The 10,000-nt window shown below is 39.3% G+C and overlaps 1 protein-coding gene across 2 annotated transcripts; it reads left to right on the top strand.

Annotated features, from left to right (window-relative positions):
* The first annotated feature begins 3,021 nt into the window (after positions 1 to 3,021).
* LOC133916418 (tRNA (guanine(26)-N(2))-dimethyltransferase 1-like) lies at positions 3,022 to 9,335 on the top strand. Of its 2 annotated transcripts, XM_062360076.1 has the most exons (12): positions 3,022 to 3,367; positions 4,303 to 4,596; positions 4,733 to 4,820; positions 4,907 to 5,028; positions 6,655 to 6,794; positions 6,872 to 6,944; positions 7,097 to 7,185; positions 7,286 to 7,391; positions 7,496 to 7,708; positions 8,268 to 8,462; positions 8,584 to 8,661; positions 8,771 to 9,335. In XM_062360076.1, exons 1-12 carry the CDS (start codon positions 3,263 to 3,265, stop codon positions 9,080 to 9,082), a joined length of 1,815 nt encoding a protein of 604 aa, XP_062216060.1. In that variant the 5' UTR covers positions 3,022 to 3,262; the 3' UTR covers positions 9,083 to 9,335. The 2 variants fall into 2 exon arrangements, with proteins under 2 accessions (XP_062216060.1, XP_062216061.1); XM_062360077.1 differs by lacking the exons at positions 8,584 to 8,661; positions 8,771 to 9,335 and having other exon boundaries at positions 8,297 to 8,442.
* The last annotated feature ends 665 nt before the right edge of the window (positions 9,336 to 10,000 follow it).

Here is a 10,000-nt window from a genome sequence, read left to right as displayed (position 1 = left end):
TATCCTGCTGGGAGGCATCATATTCTGCAACACATTAGACGATTATGTACTCCCCCATATTGCATGGTTAGCGAGTCGGCTCGTATCACATCCTTATGAGCCGACATCTTACCATTAGGGACCTACTATGCTGGCTGCAATCTACAGAGGATTGTGTGCTAAAACCCAGCGATCAAAGAAGAAGAGATCTGTTACAGGCTGCCTACACCTTTTACAGCTATGGAGCTGTGAGTACCTCTCGGTTTGTCGGCCTTGGGTGAGCAAGAGCTACTATCCAATCCCTATCTCTGATGGTGTTATAGATGATATAAGGCCTACGATGGGGTATCGATGGATTCATACCAGGCTGAGAATGAGTCAGCAGTAAGATCATGGTAGCTATCACTGGGTGATCAATGATCTGGGGGTCATCAGCACTAATCTCGTGGAGTGAGATCCATGGCGTATGACATGAGTGGCCGAAATTATGACTGAAGGGCTCATCGCATCCTCTTATTTGCGTGACTCAGACTTATGGATGACCATATACTTCTTGTTGTACATGAACGTGGAAGTATATTCTCCTGAGCGTGTACAGAGACAGTTCGGGTACCGATAGGTGGTGTTAGTACCTCCCCCACGAGACGTCAAATGTGTGCACAAGTAAGTGTGTTATTGTATGTAGCATTAGTATCTTAGGTGATCCGTGTTAATAAATTATAATTGTTTATGTCACATACAGGAGGAGTGCACAAGTGGGTGGAGGCATGCAGGACTGGGCATCTTTAGGGTCCTCTTGCACGAGCGACATCAAAGGTATATCTGGGTGTGCGAACTAACCGACCATCCTTCTATCCTAAGTTTCTCTATTTTTTCGACCAATATGCATCTCACATTCAGGTTCGTCATTTTATATTTGGTCACCCTGCTTATCTTTTTTTTATTGATTTGAATGCTCCTCTTTTGCATTAGGCATTCCCGAAAGATGCAGAGTTGATCAATAAAGACATCCTAAACTTCTTGGTGATATATATGCTCTTCAGCGTTGGTGTGATGTCTGGTTCATGTAGAAGATGACGAAGATCAGTGAACCTAACAGGTACAAGAGTGCCCTCTACAATTCAACCAAAAAATGACGAGGACCATGAGGATGATGATTCCATGCCCCCAATGCATCAATGTTCTAGCAGCAATACATGAGAAGGTTCAAGAAACACTGCAAGAGGACGTTCATGCACCACATCAAGACATCGTATAACCAACAAGAAAATAAGACGTGTTCCTACCGTGATAACTCTAGATGATGACGAAGATAATGATTTCATGCCACAACAAACCCTCCCTTCGAGGCCTCCATATCCGGAGGACACTGATAACTCTGAAGATGATGATGGATTTGCTTGTATCCATCCTTATAACTTTCTATCACCACCAAGAAGATAACAACCACCTTACCCTTATAGTATTGATTGACACAACTCGCATTTTTCTGCTAATTTGTGTCGCCACTTTCCACCACCATCTTAAGATGATCTAGGTATTGAATAGCTATGCGCTATGCACTATACATGCAAGGCGTGGGATCTCCGCACTGTGCTATACGGACTCGCCACTTTCCACTGCCATCTTGAGCCTGATTGGTACAACATTAGCATGCAAGCCAAAACGTGCCAGAGGTAGAGCTCATGATAGGGTCAAGGTAGAGGCCAGATATAGTCCGTTTTACTTGTATGTTTAGGTAATGTATTTTGTTCAGACTATTACACGCCTATTTATTTTGTTTACCTTTCTATTTCATGTCTAATCAATGTGATAGTTAGTGTATTATATTAATATACTATTCAAGCACAATTCTTTTCAACATGTGAAAATATTACTTAGAAAGCTACTTAAATAGCGTTCACATACTGACGAATACGCTTCAATGCATGCAAGCCGGTGAATCGATATGATCGAGCTGTGCTTTCAATGAATTATAGCAATCCTATATGCATGTATCTTCATTATAGCGAGGGCTCGGACAGTAGCAGGACGCGGCACATGAGGCATCGAAAAGTGTCGATAGAGGCGACAAGAGATGACACACATTCAACACGGAAGGGGCCTAGGTGTATTCGGCATATGATGTGCCAAAATAACCTAGGTCCACCCTTTTTCAGTGTACAGTATACTAAAAACCCATTTTCGGTGAATAAGGTATCAAATACAGATGCTATATTTATAAATACGGTAACATGTTATCTACTTTTGTAAATATAATCTTGTATATTGTTTATTTTTGAAATTTTGCCCGCATAATAGCGGTTGCATTCTCATGTGTAAGTGTTGTGTGTATACGTGCCTATCTTTTTTAAAAATAAAAGACAAATTTTCGAATAATGACCTTAAACAAATACACGACATTGTGTGCACACTTGTTTCACTGACATATCGGTGTGACTTGTATCCTCTTTGTTGATTAATAAAATATTCCGCTGCTACTTTCAGTGGTTATCTGGCAGCAAGAAAAAAGAAAACTAGGGCTGAACCAAACCTCTTGCTTACGTTTCGCCACCACACATCTCCACCAAACGTTGCCCTAGTTATGCGCCTCTACAACATCACGACTATCGTCTTTCATTCTCTGTGTCTTATTACCGACTACGAATGTAGGATCCATTTTAGTAATAAAAATAAACTAATTAATTAAGAGAAAATTTAGTGAATAATCTTCTCATCTTTTTCCAAATCTCATTTAAAATCAAACTATAACATCGCTTCCGACGTATTCATTGGACGACACTCTCATGTCATATCCACATCTTCATATATTAAATTTATATTTAATATTAATGTATTTAATATTTGTATTTTTATTATAACATATGCACATTCAATTAATGTCACTAAACTGATACAAATAAAGGGTTATTCAGGTTCTAGCACTGATTAAATTGACATTTTGTGCACACTTGTTTCACTGACATATGGGTGTGACATATATCCTATTTGTTGATTAATAAAATATTTGACCCCGCTGCTACTTTCGGTGGTAATCTGGCAACGAGAAAAAAAACTAGGGTTCAACTAAACCCCTTGCCTACGTTTGGCCGCCACATATCTCCACCAAACGCCGCCGCAGTTCAGCGTCTCCGCACCACCACGACCGACGCCGTCGCCGCCCTTCCCTCGCTTCCGCCCTACGCCATCCACCTCTCTCCTTCGTTCCCCGTCAGATCCGGCGCGGCGCGTCCCCGGCCCCCTGCCGCTGTTCGATTCCAGGGTTGAGTTTGGACTCGGAGACATGGGGGAAGTGGAGGAAAAGCTCAAGGACTACGAGATCAAGAGGGAAGGCGAGGCCGAGATACTCATGCTCAAGAGCAACGCCGTGTTCTTCAATCCTGTGCAGGTTTCTTCGTGTTCTATTTCCCTGTTGATTTCTTTTCGGGGCGCTGTTCTATCGGTTTCTTATCAGCGTTAGCTTGGAGCTAAGAAACTGTGGATTAGAGATTAAGTCTGCACCCGTTAGTTAGTTTGTAGCACTTGCGGAGCTTCGACTCTACCTGTTTCTGCGTTTAGTGGCCTGCCGAATTCCTTTTCATCGGTGTGTCGTAGTTTTAAAACCTTGAGGTAACAGAATCGTTGGGATTCCTAATTGCGTGTTGACCGGCGATTAGTGCGTGACTGGGTCTTAAGGCTTCAAATTTATTTCGCTCTATCATTGGGTGGTTTCTGCCTAGCTAATCGACTTTGTTTGAAATTGCTCAGAGATACGTCAAAACTCCAGACAGCCAATCGACTTTGTATGTGTGATGTTCTGTCTTTTATGTCAATCTAGTTTGGGTGGCAATTAGTTTTCCTCGTTCTACTATCAGTCTGGCTTGTGCCCAGCTAAAATAATTTGTGTTTGCAACGTATTTGCATATAGCAGTCTTTACAATAGACTGGAAGCTGTAAGTTTGAAATTGCTCCGAGATATGCCGAAATCCCAAACAGTATATCGAGCTTGCACACATTATATTCTAGTATTAGATTATGCTATTGATGAAAAAATTGGTACTGACTGAACTGTTTCACATCGCAATTATTATTTTTAGTTTCGTTTCTCTTAAAAGGTGAATGGTTTTGAATTGCTATTTCATTCCCTGAACTTTTGTTATAGAGGAAGATGATTATGAAATGTTTTTTTTTTCTGGTGAAATAATTACTGTATTTGTTGATGGTTGAGATTTGCTAATGTTTTAAAGTTGAAATGTTGAAGAGGAGTTACATGATTCAAAATTAGGGATTGTCTCCCAATTAACCATCCTATTTCTGTAAGCTGAACTTTACAGTTTTGATTAGGTTCACAACAGAGATATGTCCATTGCTGTTTTAAGGACCTTTGTTGCCAAGCACAAGGAAGAACATGAGGCGCTGATGAAAAAGAGGAATAAGTCACATAAAAAAGCCAAACAAAATGAAACATCTGTTCAAAATGGAGAGGATGCTTCAACTAGCCAGCATGATGAAATAGATGTTGTTCGTGAAAAGGAACTAAATCAAGTTGTAGATGAAATGGATGATTTGTCAAAAGAAGCGACAAAGACACCTTCCTGGAAAGTAACCCGGGAGCTTAAGCCACCACTTGTTCTTGAGGTGAGGCATCTCTTAAATATGAAAATGTAGTATTTATGTACGAAGATGGGGCACAAGGACATCTAGTCAGTTATATATTTCCACATTAACATTGACTAATATCTAGTTTGCACTGGTAAACAAAAAAAAAATGCAGGCTTTGGCTGCTTCTGGGTTGAGGTCTCTCCGGTATGCCCATGAAGTCAATGGCTTAGGAAAGGTAGTTGCTCTGGACAATGATAAAGGTAATGGCAAAAAAAAAACCTTGCTTCTTTAATTCCTAGGTACTGATGCCTCCGTGCTTGCTTGATTATGTTTCTTTTTTCTTCAGCTTCTGTTGAAGCTTGCAAGCGAAACATAAAATTCAATGGGGCTTCCACTATTAGTAAAGTGGAAGCTCACTTGGCTGATGCTCGAGTTTACATGCTCACACATCCAAAAGAATTTGATGTGGTAAGTCATTTAAATAATTCGAAATCTAACACTTTATTACCATTATCCTTTCTAAGATGGGACCATTTGATATCACACATACACGACGAGTCTATTCTGCGCATAGGTGCACTATAGTCCACTGTTGCGTCACCTCCGGTTACAATTAAAAAAATAATCAGTTATGACTAATAAAATAATCAGTTACGACGATACAGATAGTTGAGTTACGATCACATGACAAAAGGTATATAATTACGATTAGAGAAGGTATCCGAGTTACGATCATATATATTTGTAGTAACTGATCTATCATGTGGATCACAATTATACTGCTATTGGGATCGTAACTGGGGGGTGTGCGTAGAGGTGAACAAGTTACAATCACATGACAAAAAGTACATAATTACGACTAGAGAATGTATTCAAGTTACAACCTTATATATTTCTAGTAATTGATATATCTTGTGGATCGCAATTATACCGCTTTTGGGATCGAAACTGGGCTTTTGCGCAAAGGTGAACTACGATGCGCTTAGGCATATGCATACATACATACATACATACATACAAATATATATACATATATATATATATATATATATATATACATACATATATATAACTGCTATTGGTGCAATTGTATTATGCACCTAGGCGTATAACAGACTTGCGTTGCGCCACTACGGCCGATCGAGCCAGCTGAGCCTTACGTGAGTCAACAAACCAAGAGAGCCAATCCGTTGATACCACGTACACATCCAACTCCACTCGCCAGAGCATGCAACGAAGATTCTTTTTGTTGATTCGAATCGTCAAAATGCAATATCTCTAGAACCACATATCCGATTTTCGATCCGTTTGAAGCATATTGTTTGAAAAAAATATGCTTAACAAAATAAGATCCATGAAGACTATATTTTGATGAAGTTTTAGGATCGTTATACAGTTACAACATGTTACTGCTTTTTAGTAACTGACATATCTTGTGGATATAGTTGCGATCCCATAAACAATATAGTTACGATCATATATATTTGTAGTAACTGACCTATCATGTGGATCACAACTATACTACTATTGGGATCATAGCTGGCGGGCATACGCATAGGTGAACAAGTTACATTCACATGACAAAAAGTACATAATTACAACTAGAGAATGTATCCGAGTTACGATCATATATATTTGTAATAACTGACATATCTTGTGAATCGCAACTATACTGCTTTTGGGATCGTAACTGGAGGGTGGCACAATAGTGAATTACAATTTGCCTTTTGTGTTTCATGCTGTCCTTGCTGGTTTTCTTTATATCTCTGGCAGAATTGGACCTAATTGTTTTGATGTATTAATTTCCCTTTCCACCTGCTGTTTTTTCAATATAATGTACTTTACTTTGGTAGACTATTGACCATAGCCGAGGCTCTAAAATGTGAAGTTTCTTGTATTTATGTTGCAAGGCTTTTAGGTGAACCTTGTTCTTGGAACAATCAGAGGACTCAAAACGCACCTGTAAACATGACATTAAAATAATTGCATTATGTAACAATGATTGTTTCTGTAAATGTTACAGATCATATCTTATTTAATATGGTTTTACACTGTGTTTTCTTCTCTTGATTATCTTTCTCCATTGTTTTTTAGGTCGATCTCGACCCTTATGGGTCACCATCTATATTCCTTGACTCAGCTGTACAAGCTGTTGCTGATGGTGGGCTATTGATGTGCACCGCCACTGATATGGCAGTCCTGTGTGGAACCAATGGAGAAGTTTGTTACTCCAAGTATGTATGGCAGTTCTACCAGTTCCAAGAAAAGTTTCATATGAGTTTATAGTGTAACCATCAATTTTGTTTTGCAGATATGGTTCATATCCAGTCAAGGGCAAGTATTGCCATGAAATGGCTTTGAGAATCCTGCTTGCTAGTATTGAGGTACATAAAATGATTTGCATTTCAATATCTATTGAAGAATTACATGTTAGTTTCATATGCAGTCTTTTGCTAATTGGCACATCAATTCAATTCTGCAGTTTCCGTGTGTCAATTTAAGTCGTTTTGTCCTTAACATTTTCCTTTTACAACAGAGCCATGCAAATCGGTACAAGCGATATATTGTGCCTGTTCTATCTGTGTTTATGGATTTTTATGTCCGTGTTTTTGTTCGAGTATTCACGTGAGTTTCTTTTACCCCTTTTTCATTGTGCCTTTCTTCGTTTAATATTTGGTCCAAATAATGCTTCTAATTTGGCACTGTATGTCGTTTTCACGTGCAGTTCTGCAAGTGAAATAAAGAATACTCCTCTTAAACTTTCTTACGTATATCAATGTGTTGGTTGTGACTCTTTCCATCTTCAGTGTCTTGGGAGGACCATTCCTAAGGTATGTTTTCCATACCATTCACCCCCTCGATATAACATTCCTTCAATTCTATCTTGGCACAGTCTTGACTTCCCTTTTCTTTATTCTTCATGTATGAACTCAAGAATAACAGTGTGAAGTATGCACCTGGTATTGGGCCTGTTGTGCCTCAAGAGTGCAGCGATTGTGGAAAGAAATTTAATGTGGGTGGGCCAGTATGGTCTGCTCCTATTCATGATGAAGACTGGGTAGTTTCTACTTTGACAGATGTTAAGTCAATGAAGGATAGATATCCTGCATACGATAAAATTACTTCAGTTCTAACGACTGTGTCAGAGGTATTGCTATTACTGTTGTCTCTGTTTTACCAAATTATTATTGTCGATGAATATGCGATTATGGAATCAGGTCCGTCAATTCTTAATGTTAATGTTGCATTATACCACCAGATTGATGGTACTCCTCAGCATAGTAATAATGTATCACTCGGAGGAATTTTTAAGGAAGGCTAATGTTTTGATGACCTATTAACCATGATTTATCGCTCAAGTCAAAGAAACAATAAAGCGTTTTTCATAATACCTTTCAATAACTATGATCTAGATGTGTAGACAATTCAAGCAAAATACTTGTTGCAGCCAATTGGTTACTTCAGGAGTTCATGTGCAACTAATAAACCATTTTGTGTTTTCTTTCTTTCTTTTTTGATTGATAAAAACTTAATGCTTGCAACCAAGGTTTAGGAAAATTTTGCAGAAAGTTAAGACTATATAGCTTAGCATTTTCTTTGACTGACCCATTCATTTATTTTTGGTTGAGAAATTATTTGCAATTAAGGAATCATTATGTATACTCTTTAAACACCTCAACTTCATGAGAATTATTCTTGTGATACAGGAGTTACATGACGTTCCATTGTTTTTCAGTCTCCATAACATAGCCGGTACTGTTAAGTGCACATCTCCATCTTTGGTTATGTTCCGGTCTGCAGTTCTAAATGCAGGATATAGGATCTCAAGCACCCATGTTAATCCACTTGGGGTAAAGTCTGATGCCCCTTGGGATGTTATTTGGGACATCATGCGCTGCTGGGTAAATTTTGATTGTTCCTCTTTCCCAAATTTCTTTCGTCATATAATTATATAAATTGGTGGATCCCTTTTGCAGATGAACTTCTAATTACCTTACAAATTTTTGTTATATTTCAACACAGGTGAAGAACCATCCTATTAAGGAACAGCCACGTGACTCTCCCGGCACAGCAATTCTTTCAAAATCGCCGATTCTCGAGGTATGCTGTCTACTGAGCATTGAGCTTATAATGTTCCTTGTATGTTTTCTCTACAGCACCTGGCAGAATAGTAATTTTGTTTTCACTTTTCTCCTTTGTATTTTCATAGGCAAACTTCTCAAGAGCAGTTGCTGCCCTCAGCAAGGCTCAGGTGAAGAAGGTTAAGCGGTTCCTTCCAAACCCAGAACGCCACTGGGGTCCAAAGGTCAGAGCAGGTCGGAAGATCACGAGTAAGCATGTCTCCCTGTTGGGCGCTGAGGCTATCAACGGTGTTGTAAATGGAGCTATCAGCCACGAAGATGGAAACGGAGCAGTGCCAGATGAGTCAGCTCCAGAACCTGAAGGGATCAAAGGTAACGAGAACGAACCCTCGACCAAACGCCAAAAAATCAGTGATGATGAACCGGCAAGCGAACCTTGATCAATGAGATCTCTCATCACCGTTAACTTTTTGTTTATCTTTCTGCTCCTTTCACTCCTTTATGCTCGTAAGCTTTGCTGTTGTGTGTGGTACAACAATGAATCTTGGTCGGAACAAATTTCGGGCGAGGTTTTCTTTATGCTTTTATGTATGAGACGCGCCTGGTCAGGGTGTTTAACTCGTCGTGACAAACACAAGGGAAAGCTATGTATCTAACCGAACTACAAGACGAATGAAAATCTTCCATGATCAAGATGTTACTACGCTTGCGTTAGGCAAGTTAATAACGTGTGTCCACTGTAGGAATTTGAGTAGCAAACCGCTGTGGAAACAAATACTCCTTGGCAAACTAGCCGTAGATGCATACTTTCATTGAAGCTTGTTTGAATTGTGGTGGTGTTTGGTGACACTGGCGGGAAAATTTGTGTTAAAATGAGCCATAACTAAGATTTTTTTAAAGGAAGAAGTTCGAATAACTCCCGGAAATTAGGCCCTGAGTCGGTTTGACCCTGTGAACCAGTGGCCGTCACATGATCCCTAAGATGCGCGTTGACTTCAGGAAGAGACATCTTATCCTTCTCTATAAAAGTGATTGCAATACATCCACCCACATAGTGCGCATCCCTACCGCAATTGATGAACTCTCTACTGTAATGGAATGTTACAGAAAGTTGATCAAAATTATCCAATTTTTTTCACTACCAACATCCAGCAATACAAAAACACAATATACTGATGAGCACTAGAACCAGAGCTACCTATACACTTCAAAGAAAAACGAGAAGCAAGAAAACCATTGCATCAGGAAAATGCTAAAAAAAAGGCATCAAAGCTTATGTCTCGACAGTACATATCCCTAACGCAAGCCATTTATTTGATTGTATTGTTCTGAACTCCAGCTATCTGAACGTCGATGAT

The sequence above is a fragment of the Phragmites australis genome, chromosome 4 (genome assembly GCF_958298935.1).
Source record: "Phragmites australis chromosome 4, lpPhrAust1.1, whole genome shotgun sequence".
Lineage (NCBI taxonomy): Eukaryota > Viridiplantae > Streptophyta > Magnoliopsida > Poales > Poaceae > Phragmites > Phragmites australis.
This window is presented reverse-complemented; position numbering and strand designations above follow the sequence as displayed.

What these genes read in the sequence shown, in the direction of transcription:
- LOC133916418 (XM_062360076.1), top strand. Translation starts at nt 3,263, where the DNA reads ATGGGGGAAGTGGAGGAAAAGCTCAAGGACTACGAGATCAAGAGGGAA. An exon ending in TCCTGCTTGCTAGTATTGAG is followed by an intron (nt 6,945 to 7,096) that starts GTACATAAAATG and finishes CTTTTACAACAG; the next exon opens with AGCCATGCAAATCGGTACAA. An exon ending in CAAAATCGCCGATTCTCGAG is followed by an intron (nt 8,662 to 8,770) that starts GTATGCTGTCTA and finishes GTATTTTCATAG; the next exon opens with GCAAACTTCTCAAGAGCAGT.